The 22,662-nt window shown below is 45.6% G+C and overlaps 2 protein-coding genes and 1 long non-coding RNA gene across 6 annotated transcripts in view; 1 reads left to right on the forward strand and 2 right to left on the reverse strand.

Annotated features, from left to right (window-relative positions):
* IQGAP3 (IQ motif containing GTPase activating protein 3) overlaps positions 1-3,723 on the reverse strand; it is a 49,108-nt gene extending 45,385 nt beyond the window's left edge. The window contains exon 1 of one of the 2 annotated variants that reach the window (XM_083716823.1): positions 3,272-3,723. In XM_083716823.1, the coding sequence (XP_083572949.1) occupies positions 3,272-3,323 (52 nt within the window). In that variant the 5' untranslated portion in view covers positions 3,324-3,723. Of the gene's footprint in view, positions 1-1,975; positions 2,696-3,271 lie in introns of those variants that run through there. The other variant, XM_083716822.1, reaches the window with a different exon arrangement.
* On the forward strand, positions 869-21,126 carry TTC24 (tetratricopeptide repeat domain 24). Of its 3 annotated transcripts, XM_083717233.1 has the most exons (13): positions 4,618-5,299; positions 5,387-6,520; positions 7,440-7,655; positions 8,706-8,834; positions 10,287-10,408; positions 11,916-12,035; positions 12,770-12,873; positions 14,106-14,254; positions 15,351-15,492; positions 16,009-16,088; positions 17,031-17,082; positions 18,288-18,396; positions 20,652-21,126. In XM_083717233.1, the coding sequence occupies exons 2-12, from the start codon at positions 5,749-5,751 to the stop codon at positions 18,391-18,393; spliced, it is 1,992 nt and encodes a 663-aa protein (XP_083573359.1). In that variant the 5' UTR covers positions 4,618-5,299; positions 5,387-5,748; the 3' UTR covers positions 18,394-18,396; positions 20,652-21,126. The 3 variants fall into 3 exon arrangements, with proteins under 3 accessions (XP_083573358.1, XP_083573359.1, XP_083573357.1); XM_083717232.1 differs by lacking the exons at positions 4,618-5,299; positions 20,652-21,126 and adding an exon at positions 869-962 and having other exon boundaries at positions 5,715-6,520; positions 18,288-19,371; XM_083717231.1 differs by lacking the exon at positions 20,652-21,126 and having other exon boundaries at positions 5,715-6,520; positions 18,288-19,371.
* Positions 5,352-22,662, reverse strand: part of LOC310834302 — an 81,080-nt gene continuing 63,769 nt past the window's right edge. Inside the window, exon 3 of the long non-coding RNA XR_014559167.1 lies at positions 5,352-5,411. This is a non-coding gene — a long non-coding RNA (uncharacterized lncRNA). The remainder of the gene's footprint in view (positions 5,412-22,662) is intronic.

Here is a 22,662-nt window from a genome sequence, read left to right on the forward strand (position 1 = left end):
TAATCGCAAAGTTGTATACTGTGAAGGGACCTCTGTTTTCATTTTTAGCCATGTGAATAACGGAGCTGCACCAATCAGTTGTAAAACAGTTTTTTATGCTTCAAACCTTATGCCAATTTTATTTTAATAGTTTCAACAAGTGCTATTTGCCAGATTTTATTGTATTGTACCTATTTTTTTCAAAGAAGCACCCTTCAGGCTTTTCCAGCACCGTACCTCGTTATTACCAGCCAGACAGGGTAAAAGATAACTTACCAGGGGTTAGTATTATCTCCCATGAAAAGATTTGAGCCTAACCAGCTCTGGACATTTAGAGTTGTTTAGAGAATGTCTCAAGAAACAACTTCCTGCCCACCAACTTTGAGCCTAGCTGTGCTCTAACAGCAAGGCTATATACAGCCTCTGTCTTGTTGGCATTCAAAGCAAATGCAGTTCTGGAGAAGTAGGAAATCATTCCTCCAGAATGGAAAGGAGCCCATTTAAAGAAATAAAAAGAAAACAGAAGCATAGGTCAAACAGCTCCAGTCAATGTTATGACTCACTCACTTCAAACTCTATCCTTGCTGCCAAACTGGCAAGGCATTTCACAGGCACTCACTTCATTCCTAACGGTTCTTTTGAAAGCATGTAAACAGATATTTTGCATGGTAGGAGGGGTATGTGTGGTGTGTCTGTGTGCTTACGCTCTCTTTCACACACACACTGCTGCTTTAAGAGGAAAGTTAACAAAACATTGCTTCATAGGCAGTTGGGTGAGAGTGGATAAATATCAATGGAAGAATTGCCTGATAGGATCACATCCAACATCCATTTCGTACAGCATCCTTTCCTACAGTGGCCAAACCATGCACTGTATCTCCCCCACTCCCACAAAAAGAAAAGAGAGAGACCCCTGCCTGAACTGCTGCCAGTCAGGGTAGACAATACTAGCTAGATGGACCATTGGTCTGACTCAGTATAAGGTAGCTTCATATTATTTATTATGATAATTATGCTTGTCAATCCAATTAAGGTAAGCAACTAATTCCTCTGAGTACACAGCAAAGTTATTTGCTTTTCTGCTGGTCCACAGACAGAGATTTTGTGGTGGGGGTACCAAGGAGTCCATGGGTCAAAATCAACAGCCCAAAATTTCAATATGGGAAGCTAAACAGATTTTAACAGCTGCTTAATTTTATTAAGGGCTGATTTTACAATAAAAATAAACTTCCATTCTCATTCACCTTTTGTAAGTTACGATACATACCAAGAGAAATGAAGAAAAATCTGCAAATGGTAGAATGCAAAGTATTTTGAGATGCAGATGGCTGCACACACTAAACTGGCAGTAAGTCCCATTGAAAAAACAGAGCTTACTTCCAAGTAGATATGCCAGGATAGAATTACATGGTAAGTGAATATGTTGCACCTGGAACAGGGGCATATCCCTGTGGCTCCCCCAGGCACATTTACCGGTACTCAGAAGTAAAGCCTTACTAACTTCAACTGCACCGCCACCCTGTCACAGGGAGACTTTGAAGGAGACCTTTTTTAATTAGAGTGTTGCAGCCATGAGGTCAAACTTAGGGGCTCAGGTCCAAGATAGAGATTTCAGGTTAAATAATTCCCCCCGCCCTTGCTCTCCCCATTTTATATAATATTTCATCCGATAAATAGCTCTGGGCAGATTGAAAGCTCGCCACGTTTCGGTCGATCCCACCCACAAAGGTGTGGTCGAACTGTGGATCTCGTTTGCTTGTCTTCAGTTCATAGAATCATAGTTATTATTTCATAATGACTTCAAAGAGTGTATAGGATTGCACCTAAATCACTCACCAGGGATGCAAAAGAAAAAAGCGACATAATTTGAAATGCAGTCAGATAAACAGATAACTGTGCTACATTTCCCTCCCCGGGTCCCCCACCTTCGACTCTCTGGGCTTGTACGCCCGACCCCCACTAGCCCAGCCCAGCCCAACCCCGACGGGCAACTCACAGGTGGGTCGGGCCTGCCCGCCCCCCGCGCGCTGGTGGGTCTGCTCCATCTCCGGCGGCTCCGCTTCCTCTGGGGGAGCCAAGCAAGCTCCGCGCTGGAAGTTTGAATCTCCCGCCGCCTCCCTTCGTCCTCTTTCCAGCTGAGGCCGCCGCGGAGGATCCTGGGACCTGTAGTTTCCTTGGTGAGCCCAGCCAAAGCAGTTGCATTGCGGGATGCTTTGTACGCCTTCCCGGGCGGGGTTTGCAGGGAGAGCTCGGGAAGCGAGGAGGAGCAAAACGTGTTCGAGCTCCCCAGTTTCCAGAAACCAGGGACGGGGAAATCCGCTACGGGGCTGCAACAGCTGCTGGACTGCAACTCCCATCATCCCTAACCATTGGGCATGCTGGCTGGGGCTGATGGGAGCTGCAGTCCTCAAACTATCCGGAGGGCCACCTAAGGCGCAGCAAGACTCTTGTTGCTTGTTTGTCAGAGACAAACGGATTTATGAGCGTCCTTTTGCTACAGTCACGAGTATTTCTTCCAGTATTTTCAGTTCCTTTTTGCGCGCATAATCGTGCTTGGTGTCATTTTCCTTTTCAAATGGGCTGATTAAAAGAGAGAGGTTCTCCAACTAGTCAGGCCTGCTTGAGAAGAAGTAAAAACGGGAAAGAAGATCAGGCTAGTAAATTTATTGTCGAATAAGCTTTCGTGGTCTGAAGTCCCCATTTTCAGTCCTCGCTATCTTTATGTTGTTGTTGTTGTTTAGTCGTTTAGTCGTGTCCGACTCTTCGTGACCCCATGGACCAGAGAACGCCAGGCACCTCTGTCCTCCACTGCCTTCCGCAGTTTGGTCAAACTCATGCTGGTAACCTCGAAAACACTATCCAGCCATCTCGTCCTCTGCCGTCCCCTTCTCCTTGTGCCCTCCATCTTTCCCAACATCAGGGTCTTCTCCAGGGAGTCTTCTCTTCTCATGAGGTGGCCAAAGTATTGGAGCCTCAGCTTCACAATCTGTCCTTCCAGTGAGCACTCAGGGTTGATTTCCTTCAGTATGGAGAGGTTTGATCTTCTTGCAGTCCATGGGACTCTCAAGAGTCTCCTATCTTTATATGCATCTGTAAAGAAGAAAGCAAAGGAGGGACTGCTTGCTAAAATTCCAACACGAGGGGAAAAAAGGAAAAGGTGTCAATTACCAATCTAATCCCTACGTTCACCCCACAACTTTTTTTAAAAATAAGAACAACTCTGCATAACACTTGTGAAAACAGGAAACTCACTCACCTGTTTTTAAACCAAAATTAAGAAATGGCACTGTACCTGGAAACACTGCAATTCCCGGTTCAGCGCGTGGAGCAAGCCACAAATCCATCTCCTAGTTTCAAAAATATCTTTAATATCTGGTATATTCTCCAGGTGTGAACAAAATGTTAAACTGTAAAAAAAACAAAAACAACCCAGATACTTCACTTTGATCTCAGCCACGAGATCGAGAAGCGACACCCTCCTTAGAACAAATGCCCAGTGCATTCTAGCCTAGGTTTCTGAGGGCACGGCTGCAGGTTCAGGCGCTCGCCGCCACAGCCGGGACTGCCCTCTTTGCTATCCCTGCGCAAACGCAGCTCTTCCGTCCCCTCCGCATGAACAACCTTATGCTGGGTCATTTTAATCAAAAATTTAGGGACCCTCTGCGGCTCGTTCATTTCACAGAATCATAGAATTGTAGCGTTGGGAGGGACTTCGCAGATTGGTCTGTGGTTTGCACAAATCACATTTGCATAAACCTTACATGAATCACTTTTGACCAAACTGCGGGAGGCAGTGGAAGACAGGAGTGCCTGGCGTTCTCTGGTCCATGGGGTCACGAAGAGTCGGACACGACTAAACGACTAAACAACAACAACATACATGAATCACACAAAAACCCCTTTCCTAGAATACCGTGTCAAATCTTTTGAGCATCGCTGGTATGGGCGCTGGTATTGCGGGGGTGGGGGGAGGACTTTTGTTAGCGGGAGGGCAGAGCTATCTGCCACTCAATTGGTCAGTTAGTTGAGTATTTTTATTTAGTTACTTGATTTAGAGGGGGGCAACTGCTCCCCCTGGCTACACCCATGATTGCTGGTAGTTTTTGTTAGGAGGTGCTTTGCAAAAAGTTTACCTTCTAAGTCTAGATGGGAGCAAATGTGGGCACATTGCTATCCAGTTCCTCCTCCTGGGACTCCAAAATACAAACACCTGACCTCAGTCCCACGCCTGGGGGTACCAAGGCAGAGCACCACACACACACACACAGAGGGGGGGGAGCGGATGCTGTCAATAAAAGCCAGTAATAGGCTGCCACCACCACTGCTCTCTGCTTACGCAACCTGAGGCAGGAGAGCTCAGGCTGCACCCTGGATGTCCCCAAGATCCCAAATGTAAGAGCTAAAGTAGCATTCCCTGCATTTGGGTCCTCAGACAGAAGAAGCCAAATCATACAGCAGGAGATGTGACCAAAGAGGTATTATTATTATTATTATTATTATTATTATTATTATTATTATTATTATTATTTATTTGTACCCCACCCATCTGACCAGGTTGCCCCAGCCACTCTGGGTGAATTCCAACATATATAAAAACATAATGTTACACATTAAAAAGCTTCCCTATACAGTGCTGCCTTCAGATGTCTTCTTAAGGTCTAAGACACTGGTTTAAGAACCAAGGCTTAATCCAAATAAACACGCCAAAATGAATAGCTAGATTTCCACCCACCCCACCCCGGGTCTGGCTAATTCTCTGTTTACACTTGCATGCTTCTGCCAGGCACATAAGTCTGTGCATCTCATAAGAATGTACCTGTGTCTTTAAAAAGCAACAGGAGACTGGCTGCATGCAAATACCATCACAGGTAACCTTGGGAAGAGAGAGAGAGATGTGGGTCCTCAGTTGTTAGAGCTGGTTGTCATGGAGAGAGTCAGCATGTCTCAGGCATACTGAAAAGAAACTTGAATCCTCGCAAGCCATCATGGGAAGGAGGGAGGGAGGCCAGAGTTTGCTCTGCAGGGACTGGGAGATTGGCATGGTGACAATTTCTTACATTTTCCTACAAAAGGCCTCCATCAAATTGCACATCTGAAAGATATATATGTACATGATCTTGAAAAATGTTTGTTGTACTCTACGAAGAAAGCCTGCACATAAAAAAATCTTTTAAATAAGAAACCCTCGAAAATTTCACCAAATGAACTTTCCTGCGTGATGCTGACATTTGACAGCATTTGCAAAAGTGATCTGTAGCTCCACAAATCCTATCCCAGATCATCAGCGTTCACTAGAAAAATATTACTGACTTTCATCTCGGTGAGTCATAGACCTTTATTATTATTGTAGGCATGTGTTTAAGTAAATTAGTTACCAACTTTTCTTCTTCTTCTTCTTCTTGCACAGGGGCTCCTGTTTCTTTCTTTCACGGCTGCAAAACAGGAATAAATTCAACAGCTGAAGCCAACACTCACTCAATTTCCTGTTGTTATCTCTCCTCTCCCTTCTTCCCCATTGCTTTCTCACATCACGTTTTCCCTACACTTTGTTTTTGCATCCGTCCAGGTCTCCGGAAGACACTTTGCACCCTCTCTCTCTTTTTTTAAACCTCCTGAGCTGATTTTGAAACATGTGGTGTATTGCAAGTGCTGTTAACGACATGAAACGATGACAAGGTTTCTGCTTTATTGGATGTCCTCCCCAAGACGCTCTCTCTTGCTCCTGTTTCCCCTAGAAATGGACCCCCACCAGCTCAGCAGCAACCACTGATGGCTCTGGAGGAATCCTCTGTACTGGAGGCACAGCTCAGCCCAGAAGAAGGCGGACGGCAGGGCTCTAAGGTGCCCAACAAGAAAAAGAAAAAATGGAAAGAAAAGGCAGAGGCAGAGGCACCCAGGGAACCTGAGAAGGAAGGCGAGGTGCCCTTGAGGAAAGAAGCCAAGATTGAAGATCTCACCAAAGCTGGCCACCAGGCTCTGCAGCTTGGTGCCGTTGGAGAGGCCTTATCATGCTTCAAGAAGGCCTTTGCCCTCTCCTTGGAAACCTCAAGTGCTCAGGCCCGGAAGGTGTGCGCTTTCAACCTGGGCGCAGCCTACGTGGAGGCCGGGAAGCCGGAGAAGGGCCTGGAGTTCCTCCTCAAATCCCACTCTGAGGAAGGGGAAGCCGGGGAGCATCTCGGGGACCTTTTCTTCAACGTTGGGGCAGCCCACGAAGGCCTGCGGGATTTCCCCAAGGCCTTGGAGTCTTTCCGCAAGGCCCAGGATCACTACCACTCGGTCCAGGCTGGGAGCGAGGCCAGCACCTACATGAAGATGGGCTACTGCTACCTGGGCATGGAAGACCCTTCGCGGGCCGCCCAGTGCTTCCAGGAAGCCGGCCGGGCTTACGTGGAAGTCGAGAGCCTAGAAGCCGCTGCAGTGGCCCTCAGCAAAGCCGGCAACTATATGCTTCAGAGCGGAGAGTATGGCGCCAGTGACATCGTCAAGGTGTTGAATGAGTGTCGCTTGCTGTGTGAGCGTCTCTCAAACAAAGCTCTGCTGGGTATGTCTTAAGGGACCCTGAAAGGAAGAGTTTGGGTCAGCCACATGAAGCCTGTGTACCATAGGCAAAAACGTTCCTCTTTTAACCAAGCTTGTGGCCGATTGACATCCAATGCCCTTTTAAAATTTGTTGGGGAGCGGGGGATTATTGGGTTGTTGTTGTTGTTGTTTTTATTATGTATTTTATGTTTTTATATTGTGATTTGCGCTTGTATTGTAACTGCACTGGGACCTGCTGCTAAAGGCTGGTATACAAATTTAATAATAATAATAATAATAATAATAATAATAATAATAATAGGATTGTGTTTGCCTGGCCTCTTCCAGGTGGTGAGTCAAGGTTTTGAATCTGCAAGTGGTCAAGAGTGCCATACACTCTTGTGTGTGTGTAATGACTATGCATGCAGATTGCAAGCTCCAGAACGGCAGGAGCTGGCAGCAAATTATAGTATAGACCTTCTGAGTGGTCTGCCTTCCTCCACTCCCTCTCTACCAATTAACCTGCATCTCCAAGGTTAGCCTCTGTGACCTCACCAGGAACCTCCCCTAGGTCTCAGGTTTGGGCCCTGAAATATCTGGGGCTGAGATGCTCCTGACATGGCAACCTTAATGTATTACCTAGGAATCAGGTGAGGTGGGAAGAGGCCCACCCATTTGTCTCTATGACAACATGTCTTTGGACATGTAAATCATGACACTTAACTGACCAGCGAGGGCCATTACCTTAACAAAGGAATTAGTTGGACCTGTTCACCAGGTCTGCCCTCACAGATACAGGATCACTTTTTGAAAGGGACCCACTGGCATCATTCAGACGGAACCCCCCAAACCTATAAAACTATTTTAATATTGAATTGATTCATATATTTATCAATGTATACTGTTTTTCCTCTCTCTCCCTCCCTCTCTCCCCACCCCAGGAAAACTCTATAATGACATTGGGCTCTGCTTCTCCCAGCTCAAGATCTTCTCCTTGGCAGCGGAAAGCTTTGAGAGAGCTCTTCCACTCTGCCAAACTGATGCTGACGGCCGTTGTGAAGAAGCAGTCGTCCTTCAGAACCTTGGGGCTGCCCATAACACCCTTGGGAACTTCCGGAAGGCTCTGGGGTTTCACCGGAGGGCCGCCTCACTACACAGTAAGTTGCTGTAGAGGACACCAAACTGGCCCAGGTCGCTTGTCTGACAAGAAGCACACAAAGTGATGTAGAAAACAAGAGACAAAAAGGGGTATAGTGGTGAAATCTGAGATAAAGTAACACTTAATGTTTTTTAAAGAGCCTTGTAATCAGTAAAGATTTATTGCACCATGAACTTTGGGCATCAAATGCATGGAATGCTATCCTCAGTGGGGAGATCTGTTTACTGAAAGCAACAAAACAGCACTACAAAAACAAGGAGGCTCTGAATTCTAGAAGGACGTGAGCCAACTTTTAATCTCTTGGGCAAGTAGGGAGTGAATAAAAGATAGCATAAGTAAAAAGAAGAGAAATATATCTGTTCACCAGCCTTTGCCAACCTGGTGCCCACCAGATGTTTCTGTCTACAACTCCTATCAGCCCTAGCCAGCATGGGCATTTTGGACTACAACTCCCATTAGCCCAGTCAGCATGACTTTGCTGACTGCAGCTTATGGGAGTTGTAGTCCAAAACATATGGAGAGCACCAGGTTGGTGAGCGCTGTCCCCTCATATTTGCAGCATTATTATTTTTCAAGTAGATATCCTTCTCACTACTGCTGCTGTTTTCCCAGTTGTCTGTTTTAGATCGTAAGCTCCTTTGAAGCAGGGATTCGTTGATTTTTGCCAACAAATCTCTTTAAGGCCCTATGTACACTGGTGGAACTTAATATGATGGTGATGTCAGAAAACACGGCAGTTCTTTTGAAAACAAAAATGGCTTTACCTCAGAATTCAGTCCCTGTTCAGCAATCCTTTTATTAGCTGCCTAACTACACATCTTGCATTGAACATTACCACCTCCTGTGCATTTTACAACAGATTGACAGGCAAAAACCTACCAGGTAAAGCTTTTTCCTGGCCCAGATGTCAAGTGAAAGGGAACACTTGCTCCCCCTCCCCAATCTCCCTGTGTGAGGCTCAAGAGTGGCGCCTGTGAAAACAAAAAAATTGTTCAGCAACAGGTGGAACGCTTCATGGAACCCACAGTTTGTGGATATTTTTGTGCAGGTGCCCTGGGAAACAGGAGAGCTCAGGGACAGTGTTTTGGCAACTTGGCCTATGCGCTGAGCCAACTGGATGACCACGAAGCTGCTGGGGAACATTACCTTCATGCGCTCCAAGCCTTCAAGGACTCAGGTGAGAAACGAGGTGTGGAGACAGGAAGAGAGATCCAGGGAAAGTGTTTTCCCACCCTGCATCACCAAGGCCAAAGGGGGTTGTAACTGCTTTGTAGAAAGCAGTGAAGGCAGGTCCAAACTCATGTATTATTATTAGATTTATCACCACCCTTCAGCAGCAAATCCCAGGGCAGGTTACAACAATTTAAAATTCAGAATTAAAAACAATTGAAACATAATATATTCAGAAAAATAGGGAGCATCCTGAAGACACACATCTCAGGTGTCAAAGGCCAGCATAAAGAGGCCGGATAGTGAAGAGGCCAGACGCAACTGTGGAGAGTTCCACAATTTACAGGCTGCCGCAGAGAAGGCCTCTTCAGGGGCCACCCCCTAAACTTATCAGGGTGATGGAACTACTAAGAGGACCCTCTCTGTTGCTCTTAATACCTGGGAGGGTCTGTAGGGAAGGAGGCGGTCCTTCAGATATTTGGTGCCTAAGTCATTTAGGACTTTGATTAGTAATGTGAGCACCCTGAATTGGGCCCACCAATGAACTGGCAGCCAATAACAAGTGCCTCTGTCCATGGGGCACTTCCTTTCACTTTTGTGTTTCTGTTTACCTTACCTAAGGCCAACCTAAAGGGCCAAAGCCCCTAGGCTGCATTCTTCTTGGAAGTAGCTGGGGGAGCTGTTGACAGGGAATCTGGCTTCTGATAGTTTCTTAAACTTAAGATACATGTCGTGACTGGCAGCAGAACTCTGGTTAGGAACACAATACATAAGAGGAGTAACAATATCTATTACACTTTTGCCCTCCCACTGTGGCATTTGATAACCATGTGTTCACTTACTCTCATTCAAGTTTGAAAATCAGGCTACAAGGGATAGAAGGATCCACCAATTTCATTTCTTTGTTTCTCATTTGTCAAGTCTTAAATTCAGTCCTTCACATTGTTCAGCAATTTGCAATGGATATATATATATATATATATATATATATATCTCCTCATGAAAATTCACCAGCATTTTGGTGCAAATTTCTCTTAATAAACACCTATGTGCAGTTTTGACATGTACTCATTTTTGTGCGCAATCTTGCATTTGTGCGTAGTATTGTCACAAATATCCCAATTTTTATGCTTTCCCTTAAAACGTGGATTTTTTTTGGAACCACTTGTTTAGCAGGAGAGCTGCATCACAAAATTCAGATAAGGAAGAATTTCAAAGGCTAGCTGTGTTTCGGTTTGCATATTGTTTTGGGAAATGATAATTTGCTTTAAATGTGAACTGACTCACATTTCTCCCCCAACCCTACAGACAAAGAGCAGTATCAAAATATTACAAAGAGCAGTATCAAAATATTTTTTATAAGTAAAACAAAATAAATAATAGGGGGCTCATTTGTCTGTTCTTCAGACTGAACCCTGCTCTGTTTCCCTCCAACCCCATCTCCTCCTTTTCTGCACAGGTGACCTTCCAGGCCAATGGCAAGCTTACGAAGGGCTTGGGGCATCACACGCTCACCTGAGAGACCCTGGCAAAGCCATTTTGTATTACAAAGAGGCACTTACCTTGCTCTCTAAATGCCAGGTAAGGCTTGTTGCAGTAGCTGGTTTTGTGTTTAAAATTCAGCCTGTATTTTGATTATACAAAATGAACCTGTTGCTGACATGCTGTTTAGTGGACTTGATCAATGTGGATTCAGAATTTAGGAATTTGGACTAACTGATGGCATTTCCAGACTATTGCTCTTTTTTTGGGTGGGATTCAGTCACATACTGGTAAATTCAGGTTGTGCAATTATGGTTGACTTTTTGTTGTTGTTTAGTCGTGTCCGACTCTTTGTGACCCCATGGACCAGAGCACGCCAGGCACTCCTGTCTTCCACTGCCTCTCGCAGTTTGATCAGACTCATGTTTGTAGCTTCGAGAACACTGTCCAACCATCTCGTCCTCTGTCACCCCCTTCTCCTTGTGCCCTCAATCTTTCCCAACATCAGGGTCTTTTCCAGGGAGTCTTCTCTTCTCATAAGGTGGCCAAAGTATTGGAGCCTCAGCTTCAGGATCTGTCCTTCCAGTGAGCATGCAGGGCTGATTTCCTTAAGAATGGATAGGTTTGATCTTCTTGCAGTCCATGGGACTCTCAAGTGTCTCCTCCAACACCATAATTCAAAAGCATAAATTATTTGGCGATTAGTTCTCTTTATGGTCCAGCTCTCACTTCCATACATCACTACTGGGAAAACCATAGCTTTAACTATACGGACCTTTGTTGGCAAGGTGATGTCTCTGCTTTACAAGAAGCTGTCTAGGTTTGCCAACACCTTTCTCCCAAGGAGCAGGCGTCTTTTAATTTTGTGACTGCTGTCACGATCTGCATTGATCATGGAGCCCAAGCAAGTAAAATCTCTCACTGCCTCCATTTCTTCCCCTTCTATTTGCCAGGAGGTGATGGGCCCAGTGGCCATGATCTTGGTTTTTTTGATGTTGAGCTTCAGACCATATTTTCACTTTCCTCTTTCACCCTCATTAAAAGGTTCTTTAATTCCTCCTCACTTTCTGCCCTCAAGGTTGTGTCATCTGCATATCTGAGGTTGTTGATATTTCTTCTGGCAATCTTAATTCTGGCTTGGGATTCATCCAGTGATGAGGAAAGTGTTGGGGAAATTGGCTGGAAAGTGCGTAATATCACTTGCGTTGATGCAATTTCTTGTAACCTCTACACAAAGAAAATCAGGATAAATGATACACAGATCATCTGGGAGTGTCCTATGTCTGATGCAAATTTGCCTGAGGTGAACAATGGTTGTTGCCTGTTATTGACTTCGTTTCAAAGATCAGTAGACATGAGAACCAGATGGAAATCCTTGAGGTGGTATTTGCTTCTAATAACAAGCAGTTATAAACTTGTAAGCTTTCACCCCTTTTAGAGAAAACCGTGCCTTTTCATCTTAAAAACCTGGAAAGAACCACCGGTGAACCTACACCAAGGCTCCAAAACTCTAATACACTGGCTAGTTAGTTGATGAACTAAAGAAAATTGTGAATCCGCACTAACTTCACTGAACCTATTACATATATCTTTTCTTTAATGCCAGGATGTCTCAGGAACAGCCCAGGAGCGAATTGTGAACAAACTTACAGATGCCCTCCAGAACAAACTGTCTATGAACAGCAATTTCTTCCATGGTGGGGGGATTCTTCCATCTGCTTCCATGGTGAGGGCCCTGCCTGCCACCTTGTGCCATTTTGTTGGCATTAAACATGTGAGCCCCTGCCCTACCCACCATTGGTCAAGCATTTGCAAAGTCACGGAATGTTCACAAACATTATTAATTACTGGTGAGGAAAGGTGGTGGTGGTGGTGGTGGTGGTGGTGGTTGTTGTTGTTGTTGTTGTTATTATTATTATTTTATACCCCATCCCTCTGGCTGGGTTTCCCCAGCCACTCTGGGCGGCTTACAGCATGTCCAGAAACATAATATAAACATCAAGCATGATGAGCAAACCATGTCGGTTCTCTGAGGCAAGTTAATTTTTTTTTTGGGGGGGGGAAATCACATGGGACCCAGATACAGGCCAAAGTCTCCCACATGTTTATAGCAGTCCACATCTGTTTTAACAGCTGTGCTAGAATCTTCTAACATGTTACACAGAGGGAGAACAGCCAGGTAAGAAGGAAATAACAGCGCAAAACTATACTTCGGCTGTTTCACTTCCTCCTAGTGAGAAAAATAATTGAAACTTGTAGAAGTATTTTTTTAAGCCAGGGGGTTGGGCTAAATCAGCTTCCTCCCAACCTGGTGCCCTCCAAAGATGTTGGACTCTGACTACCATCTGGGTTAACCAGCATGGGATGATGTCTAAAACATCTGGTGGGTATGAAGTTAGGGAAGCCTGGGCTAGACTATCCATTAGGACTCTAGCTATGACCTTTTCTCTCTCTGCTCAGAAACAGCTTCCTACATCACAGACCTCAAGCCAGGTTCGATTTGCTATGTTGCCGCATCGTAAGAATGAGAGCCTTCCTCCCATGCTGTGCCACGCCAGCGAATCGTAAGTAAGGGAAATGTGCATGTTATGGTGTCTCTATCCAAGTTCTCGTCTCCTTACTGTTTCTCTCTCCCTAGACTGATTTCCAGAGATGAGAGAGAATATAAATCACTGAAATAATAAGTGGACTGAATAACTTGGCAAAATTTACAAGATAATAGGATCAGATTTATGATTTATAAATGTATGGAGAACAGCCCACGAGGTAGCAGTACTGAAGAGGGGAAAGAAACAGACACTTTCTATGCCACTAGGTGGCCATTTTTACACATATTAACATGTCCAGAATGGAGAACGCCATGGGTTTATTCACACATCCATTTGCCCCACCAGTACTGCCCTGGGAACGCCATGGTTTAGCACTGAATTGAGTTTTCCGCAGACTGCCATTGGTTCCAATTTAGCGCCAAAGAGCAGGTTGTCCGAGGGGAAGTGATGGGGCAAAGTCTGTCTGAGTTGAGGGGGGAGTGGCACTGCTTTGCAGTGGTTCCAGTACTCCTTGGAGAGAGATTTCCAGAGGATGCTTCTTGGGGACTGTTCTTTGGCCCCATGGAGCCTTTGGTGTGGTGTTCCTCAAGGTTCGCTTTTATTCCCTATGTTCTTGTTTCCATTATGTTTTTTGTGTTTTCCTCTGGTATTTTTATGTTGTAAACCACCCTGAGATCTGCGGGTGAAGGGCTGTATACAAATTTAATAAATTAAAATTAATTAATTAAAAAGTGCTTGATCCATGCCTAGAAAGCACAGGACAAGTGGGAGTGTGGTCGAGTCTCATGCCAATTGCTTCAGCACTTCCTGATAGCTTTCCCTTTGTTAAAACTACGTTCCTTTATGTGACATAGACTAGGGTGATATGATGTTCAAGCTCCCTGTAGAAGGGAAAACAATAATAGGCAAGTAAATGAGCATGACTGAAGATCTTCAAATAGAGTATGGACAAGAATACTTTCCTGGTTTCTGGCGAGAGAAGGGAGGATGTTTAACATTTTCTCATTATGTGGTGTTTATCTTTTTCATTTAATGTATATTATCTCAAAGTCAATCAAAAATACATTCCAAATATTATTATTAGAAATAACACATGAACACTGTTTGGTCACAGCTGATCTTTAGGAAATCCTGAGCTTACAACCCCCAGATTAAAAGAACATGGCCACACACAGGCACCATCAAAGGCTCAAAATAAACATTTGTATTGTCTGAATATCACACCTCTGTTTCATGACTCTTTGCAGCTCTGTCACACAACAATGCCACCAGGCGCAGCCCATAGAAGAGCAGTCTGCACTGGCCCCATGGAACCAGAGATCTTCTCAGTGGGGGGAAATGGTAGTCCCTCATAGCAGCCATCTGAAACCACAGCAGGCTGCCCATGGAGCATCAGGTAACCCCCTCTCTACTTCTGGTCCTGCAGTCTTCTCTGCATGGTGCCATTTTCCCCCTAGTACAGAGATGGAGGCTCAAGTCAGACATCAGGCCAAACCATGGTTATGAATAAGAAACCATGACTTGCTATGTGAGTCTTGCCAACCAAGGTTTGTGCCAACCGTGGTTTGGTGTGATGCAGATCCACACCACACAATCTAAAGCACATCAGATGCACATTTAAAGCACACAACCTCCCTCAAATAATCATGGGAAATGTACTTTGTTGAGGGTGCTGGGAGCCGTAGCTCTGTGAAGGGCAAACTACAGTTCCCAGGGTTCTTTGGGGGACATCACGTGCTTTAAATGTGCATTGGATGTGCTTTAAATGTATAGTGTAGATCTGTCTGGGACTGACAAACTTATAGTTTTGGGTCTTCCTCAACCTGCAGAGGTAACTGCAGCTCGAGATGGTTATGCTGAGGAGCTCTTAACCATGGTTGACCTGTGGTGAAGATGGAAGCTCAAACTGTGGTTAGCGCAAACCTTGACTTAGTGTGATGTGTGAAGACAAGAGCCAAATTTGGTGGTGAAATGGTGAACTTGCAGTTGAGGTGAAATAGGTAGATTGCAGGTCGTCAACCTTTTGAGGACAGTGGAATTTTGAGCAAGTGCTGTCACAAAATGTCTGCAGTGGTGGTGTGGCAAAACGCAAAATTACTGTCACATCTAAAAGAGCAGAAAGAGAGACAGCATCAAAAAATAGTGTGGGTATGTCCCCCCCATCAGCCTCCCCATCAATGGGAAAAGGCACCCGCATTAGCCATGCTACATGTGCTCACAGAGAGCAGCTCTTTGCACATACCCTCTGTTCAGATCAAATGGGAGGTCCTGGCTTCCAATGAAATGAGGGTATGTTTAAAGGGAGCTTGTTCAACATGGGATAGTCTGAGTCAACGCAAACAGGAACTGAGCAGGAAGAGAAAACAGTCCTACATGCATTGTGTTTTGAGGGGGTATTTACTGAGACCTTTCATGGGCACCATAACATTGGTGATGCATCGGCAGCTTTGCCTCTCAACCACTTTGCCTCTCAACGCTTTATCTTCCTGTAGTGTTGGTTGCTGCAACACATGGAGACAGGATCTCCACTCCTGGAATTCCGAACGGACGTGCCATGTTTGTCAGCAGTAGCACTGAAGACACCAAGCAGCCCATGGGGACTTCTGCCTGTCGCAATCAGACACAGGCTAACAGGTCAGCTCAGAAGCAATAGCTGCTCCCCAAAAGGTGCTGACACTGGGTATATCTGCACGTGCCCTTAATTTCGAAAAAGGAAGGTGTTCAAAACATCTTTTCCTTTAATAGTTTAGAACATTTGTTTACCTTTTTTGCAATAAATAAATAAATAGCAACCAATTCCCTTACTCTTCATCTGATCCGCCATCACCCTGACTCTGCACCAAACCATGGCTGAGTGTTAAGTCATACTCAGAGTAGACCTATTGAGCTCAATGGACAAGTTAGTTGGACCCATCAATTTTCATTGAGTCTGCTCTGAGTAAGTGGAGTCAACCCAAGGTAAGAATGATTTGGGGAAGGAGAAGGCCTGTTTTTCCATGAGCATTTCCACCCACAGTCTCCCTTCCAAATGTTGTGCGTTTGCAAAATTAAAAAAAAAACAGAGGAGGAAACAGAAAAAAGACATAGTTTAGACTTTAAGTTGTGAATCTGGAAATCAGATCTCAGTGACATCCTTTATTCTTTTTCTAGCAATCTCAATGCTTTTCTGCACCTGGATCCCTCCTGCCACAGCTGCTTACAGAACAGGAAGTCCCACAATTCACAACTAAGTAAGTACAGTGGTGTCTACAGGGCTCTTGATAAGAAGGGGCAAAACCAGGGCTTTTTTCAGCCGGAACTCGCCGGAACTCAGTTCTGGCACCTCTCAGGTGGGTGCCATTGTCATTATCAGAGAACAAAGGGAGGTGTTCATGGTGAGATCTGGCACCTCTTTTGCTAGAAAAAATAGCCCTGAGCCAAACCTTAACCAAGAGGGGTAAATTTTGAAGGAAAGCCTTTCTTTCATCTGTCCTGAAGCTCAATCCAGATAAGACCGAGCTACTGTTAGTAGGTGGTTCTGTAGACGGGATGGCTGGGAGATGGCTTGCTTGGGTCAGAAACTGAGGAGGCCTGTTGCAGAAAAATCTTGCCTTTCCAAAATGAATATTTCTAAGTAGGACAAACAGCATGGCCACTCATGGCTTTCCCCCAATTCAAAGGTTCTGAGACCTTCTGTCCCCAGGGCTCACTTGAGAGAGGGCTGGGAATTACTGTAGACCACGAGTCACAAAATGGTGGTGGAGGTAGAGTTTGGCATAACCAGCTTGCAATGTACTACCATAGGCCATATCACACCATACCTTTAAAGCACTAGGATGCCACTTTAAACAGCCATGGCTTCCCCTCAAATAATCCTGGGAGCTGTAGTTTGCTAAGGGTGGAGTTACCACCCATACCTGATATTCTCAGGGAACTCTGGGAATTGTAGCTCTGTGAGGGGGAATGTTGGCCTCTTAATAACTCTCAGCACCCTTAACAAAGTACAGCTCCCAGAATTCTTTGCAGGAAGCCACAGCTGTTGAAATTGGCATCATAGCGCTTTAAACATATGGTTTGGAAATTGCTGGAATATTTGCCACAGTACTTTGGTTGTGGCAAGGCCATTCCGCAGTCCATTTGAGAAACACTGCCCTAAACTCTGGTTTATTCTGCTGTTTTTATGTCACACCCAGCAGGCCCCCACGAGTGCGAGTCTGGTCAACTGAGAGCAAGGGTCTTAGAGAGGTAGGTCAGTTCACAGAATGTATAATAAGGATAATAATTTATTTATTTATATGCTGCCCATCTGGCCGGGTTGCCCCAGAAACGCTTGGCGGCTTCCAACAAATTATAAAATCACAGTAAAAAACTTCCCTGTGCAGGGCTGCTTCAGATGTCTTTTAAAAGTCAGATAGTTGTTTATTTCCTTGACATCTCATAGGAGGGCATTCCACAGGGTGGGCGCCACTACCAATAAGTCCCTCTGCTTGTTTCCTATAATCTCACTTCTCACAATGAGGGAACCGCCAGAAGGCCCTCAGAGCTGGGCCTGAGTGTCTGGGCTGAACGACTGGGATGGAGACGCTTCTTCTCATGTACAGGGCTGAAGCCCAAGGCACTGTCCACCCAGTGACCCACCTTACCAGCCAAACACATTTTGGCACCTAAGGCGAACTACAAAATGGTGCCTCCCCCCTCCCTCCCTCCGCCAGCCATGGAAGAAGGGGTGAGTGAAGCTCTACATCAGGAACAAAGGGGGAATAAAGATCTCCACTGGAAGCAAGGGTGGGAGGAGACCAGCAGTGGCTCCTATTTGCCATGATGCCACTGTGGCATAGCATGGGGGGGGGGGTTGCCAAGGAGAAGGCAGATCCAGCCTCCAAGGAGTGCATTGCAGCAGTTGCTGCCACTGTGGCAGCAGCAGCGGGTGATGCATTCCTTGGAGGTCGGATCTGCTGCCTCTGTGGATCCTGTCCACAGAGGCGGCCACCTCACCTCAGTGGTGGACTTACATTTTCTGGGCCTCTTCGCAATCAGCAACGACGTCTGCATAATCGCTCTTGTCTATTTCAATGGGGTTGTTTACAACCACCTTTACAATATTTGGGTTACTGGCTCTCAAACTTTGGGATTGGTGAAATACATACCAATTTATTTATTTATGAATCAATTTGAGTCATGTGGCAAAAATTGGCTCTACCAAACCCATTTTTTAAAAAAGCAGCATGGATTGAAGTTGCACTAACTGGCAGCAGTGGCTGTCCAGGGTTTCAGGCAAGAGCCTCTCCTATCCTAGTTTTCCTGGAGATGACAAGGATTGAACCTGTTACCTTCTGTATGCAAGGCAGAGACTCTACCACTGAGCTATGGCCCTTCCCTTCCCTTGAGGACCCCTGCTGTGGTGGTCCACAGAGAAGTTTTGGAACTCGCTTCTTCTCTTTTCTTTCCAGGGCTGCACCAACTCCTGCCAGACCCTTTGCCAGCCAAAGTTTGGAGCCTCGCCGCCAGCAAGGATGGGGGAATAGGTTCAAGTCCATAATATGTGCTCTGATGTGACAGGTGTGTCTTGCTGCTGAATTGACTGTCCGATGGGAGCTTTAGAAGGGTCTTGATGCTCTTCAGGTCCAAACCACCATTCGTAAACTGTGGCACACCGCTTTTCTGAGGAACATAAGTGCTCTTCCGGGCCCAGGCAAAGTGGAACCACCTAGTCCAGCATCCTGTTCTCAGCGCTGGCTGGCCGAGTGCTTGTGGGAAGTTCACGCACAAGGCATGAAGGCCACCCCAGGATTAATTGGGTCCCTCAAAATCATTGGTGCTCTGATAACACCAGTTTAGTCGCATTGGAAAGTGCCTTGTTAGACCACAGATCCAACTGGCTCACGGCTCACTACTAGATATGTGCACAAAATTTCTTATAAAGTATTGTGTGTTTAATGAGATGATCAAAATTACATATCAACACATCACAAACCCTCCAGAACTTGCATTACTGAATCTGTAATGCAACTGTGCTTCATGGATAAACCACTAATTGGATTTCTTTAAGGGGCCGCATCTATGGCTCTAGATAGACACATGATGGAAGGACTTGAAAGGCACAAGTGTGAAGGCTTGCTACAAGAGAGGATGGCATATTGCCCATACAGAAAAAAACTGACTCACCAGTTTAGACCAGCAAGGGGAACAAAACACAAAGTGTGATTGCTATTGTGTGCCTTCATAGAAGCAAGTGCACATTGGGTGAGATTCTGCGGGCGTTTGTGGAATTATGATGCCCTGGACCATATCATTTTCAAATCTTCTTTTTTTTTGTAATAATACATCCTGCTACACTAGTGTCACTTCACACAAGTAATCTCCTTTCCATATACATGTATCTCATGTGCCCATAAAAAAATTGCATAAGCCCAAATTTGTTACCAAACACCTGGCTGGAATGCATGTTACGAAACACACATCAAAGATGTCTGAAACAATGGGGTTGCTACTAATATTACCCAAGTATGGGCTATGGAGTAAATTAAATCTCTTGCAGATGCCTCCATCTCTGTCTAAATATGTGGCTTTGCAAAAGAGCAAAGAGCTCTGGTTGCTCTGTTTTGAAGAGTTGGGAAAACTGAAGTAAAGGAATAATGTTCAAACCAACCGGGGGGCTAGCACAATTTAAGGGCTTCAAATCCTCCACTAAGCTATGAAGCTCACTGGTCGTGATCTTTCAGGCCAGTCACTGCCTCTCAGCCTGGCCTACCTCACAGGGTGGTTGTGCAAATAGAGGTGGAGGGGAAAGAACCACGTAACCACCTTGAGCTCCCTGTAGAAAAGATGGGATATCATTGTGATAACATACAATAGCACTCAATCAGAGCTTTCCAAACCGCGTGTCATGACATGTTAGTGTGTTGGCTACAGTATGTAGGTATGTCACGTGAATGCCCCCCTTGCTTCTCCCAGGGCCGGAAAGGGATGAGTTTAACCTCTGGTTTGCTAGTAAAACTGAATTACAGTACCTGGGCATGAAATGATGCATCCCTAAAAAGTGTGTCGCCAACATGAAAAGTTTGGAAAGCTCTGCACTAAACACACAAGGCACAACAAAGCAGGAAGTTCTCCTGCAGAAGCCGCTTTCAATCCAGTGGGAACTCAAGCAACACCACTGCCCTGTGGGGCAAAGCTGACACACTCAACAAGACAGCCCCAGCCTGCCTTTCCCGAAATTAGAGTTCACACTGGGGTGAAGAGGGCAAAACAAGATTAAGAACAGAAGCAGAAATATTTTGCTATTGGGGGGTGGGAAAGAAAGCATGAAGCGCACAGCACAGGACACACCTGCAGACATTCTCCCTTCCCCATAAAGCTGGGTGACTGTTAAGGAGAAGGGGGATTGGTGCGGGGGGGGGGGTAGCAAAGAAGAGGAGGGAGGGATGTTAGGGTGGAAGAAAAGAAAAACACAGAAGACACTTTGCGATTTCAGGGTTTTTTTACATCCCTCCTTATAGAATTAGGAGACTCTCAAAAAAGAGGGAGGTTATTGATGCTGATGGGGATTTTTTTTGGGGAGGGGTGTTACAAAAAAAAGCAAAAACAGCAACACAGGAGAGGGCACACGCTTCTAGGCACACACACCTTCCAGCTATTTTGCTATTTTCTTGCATTTCTCAATCCCTCTCTGTAAAACAAAGGAGCTGTTAGACAGGGAGTATTATTGAAGGTGGGGAGTATTTTATATCCCCACCCTTGAGTTTCACTATAATCCCGTCTAATGTTGGTGTAATTAACTGAGTTCTTATTACCCGTTTTATCTTATTGCACAGGAGATCCTGCCCTATTGCTAAATAATTAATATTAATAATACATTGTGGAGCGGCAGTTGGAAGGAGCTAACTTGATGACCCAGTTCCCAGTTGGATGGTTTTAGAAGAGGATTAGGCAAATTCCTGGAGGAGGCTGTTCTCTCGCAACTATTGCAAGCTGTATGCCTCTGAACACCGGTTGCTAGCAATAACAAGTGGGAAGAGTTTTATTGCATCCAGGTACTGCTTACAGGCATTTCAAGAGGCCTCTCCTTGGTCACTGTGAGAATAGGATGCTGGATGAGGTGGGCCAATAGCCTGTTCCAGCAGGGCTTTGCTTATGTACTAACAAATGTTTTTAGTAAATTATATTAGGTCAGATTTTGGATCCATGTTTTTATTTTTACTGTATGGCTGAAGAGCAGGGACCAAAGGGGAAGACTGTTGTTGGAAGACAAAGATTGTCATTCATTTCTATAAATCTTATAAGAACTGTGTTACATGCTGCAAACATTTATTTGTGCTCGGAAATTCAATTGCCCACCAACCAGCCATGGCCATTATTCCATGGACACCATCTTGAACATGATACCATGTCACTCCATTGACCTCTAGCCACTTCTTGAACAACAGCCCATCGTCCTGGAGAAAATAATACTTGCAGCTTAAAATGAAAGTATCAGGGAGATAGATGTCCATCTGTCATTGATACGTTCCATGTGGGGAGGGGGATGCACTGGGACAACCAATCTCAGTGATCACTGTTAGGAGGAATTACGCTAAGACCAGATCATGTCATTACCGAGGAGGCAGGTTTAGTCGTTATTTGAGGACTATCCCTGCCTCCGGGTCTGGTCTTGTCCGGATGAATACTGGAATCAGCAAGGGATACCCACATGACCTGAAGGTGCTGCTGTGCAATGCCAGGTCAATGATTCATAAGACCACTGCCATCCACGACATGATTGTGGATGGAGGATTTGACCTGGCATGTGTGACAGAGACCTGGTTGGAGGAAGCAGATGGGCCTGTCCTTGCTGCTGCTTGCCCACCAGGTTTCTCTTACGCACAGCAACCCAGGTCATGTGGGCGGGGAGGGGGGGTTGCAGTGATTTTTAGGAAGTCATTAGCTTGCATCAGGCATCCTACTGGGAAGACCCAGTTTTCTGAGTGCATGTTCTGGAAGCTGGGCAATAGGGGCAGTACAGAATTCCTTTTGGTGTACTGACCACCCCGCTGCACCAAGGATTCCCTGTCCGAGCTGCTTCAGGTCGTGGCGGATGTTCTTCTGGAGACACCTAGTTTGGTTGTCTTAGGGGATTTTAACATCCACGCTGACACGACCTTACAAGGGGCCGCTCGGGTCTTCGTGGAAAGCATGGCCTCCATGGGGCTGTCCCTGAATAAGTCTGGCCCAACTCATAGCTGCAGACATGCCTTAGACCTGGTGTTCACCTCTATGGAAGTTGGTGATCTGACACTAAGTAAAAGTGAAACTAAAGAAGTGTCATGGTCAGATCACTTCCTTGTGCAACTGGACTTCTCCGCGACCCTTCCCCTCAGCAGGGAGGTGGGACCGATTCAGATGGTCCTCCCCCGCCACTTAATGGATCCAAATGGTTTCCAAAGACTGGTAGGGGATGCTTTGTCCCACGTTGATGGCCTTTCAGCTGATTCCCTGGTGGCCCGCTGGAATGTGGAGTTAACCAGGGCTATTGACTGTTTGGCTCTGAAGCATGGAGCCCGGACAGCCCTGTGGTTTTCCATGGATCTGAGGGCAATGAAACAATCGCTGAGATGGCTAGCGTGCTGGTGGCGGATAATTCATTCTGAAGCTGACCGGACACGGGTTAGAGCTCAATGTTGAGCCTACCAAGTGGCGATAGTGACGGCAAAGAAGACTTTATTCACCACCTCTATTGCATGGAGAAAGAAAACAGCAGCAGGATACTCTTTCAGGTGGTTCGCAATTTAGCAGAACCACCTGCTCCATCAGGGCCCATTACAGGCCACATGATCTCCTGCAATGCTT

This window comes from Podarcis gaigeae, assembly GCF_964106915.1.
Source record: "Podarcis gaigeae genome assembly, chromosome: 16".
NCBI classification, from domain to species: domain Eukaryota; kingdom Metazoa; phylum Chordata; class Lepidosauria; order Squamata; family Lacertidae; genus Podarcis; species Podarcis gaigeae.

Bases quoted from the DNA above. Each gene is read 5' to 3' on its own strand.
- TTC24 (XM_083717232.1), top strand. From the start codon at position 5,749: ATGGCTCTGGAGGAATCCTCTGTACTGGAGGCACAGCTCAGCCCAGAA. The intron at 7,656-8,705 runs GTAAGTTGCTGT...ATTTTTGTGCAG, and splicing joins GAGGGCCGCCTCACTACACA to GTGCCCTGGGAAACAGGAGA. The intron at 16,089-17,030 runs GTAAGTACAGTG...TGTCACACCCAG, and splicing joins GTCCCACAATTCACAACTAA to CAGGCCCCCACGAGTGCGAG.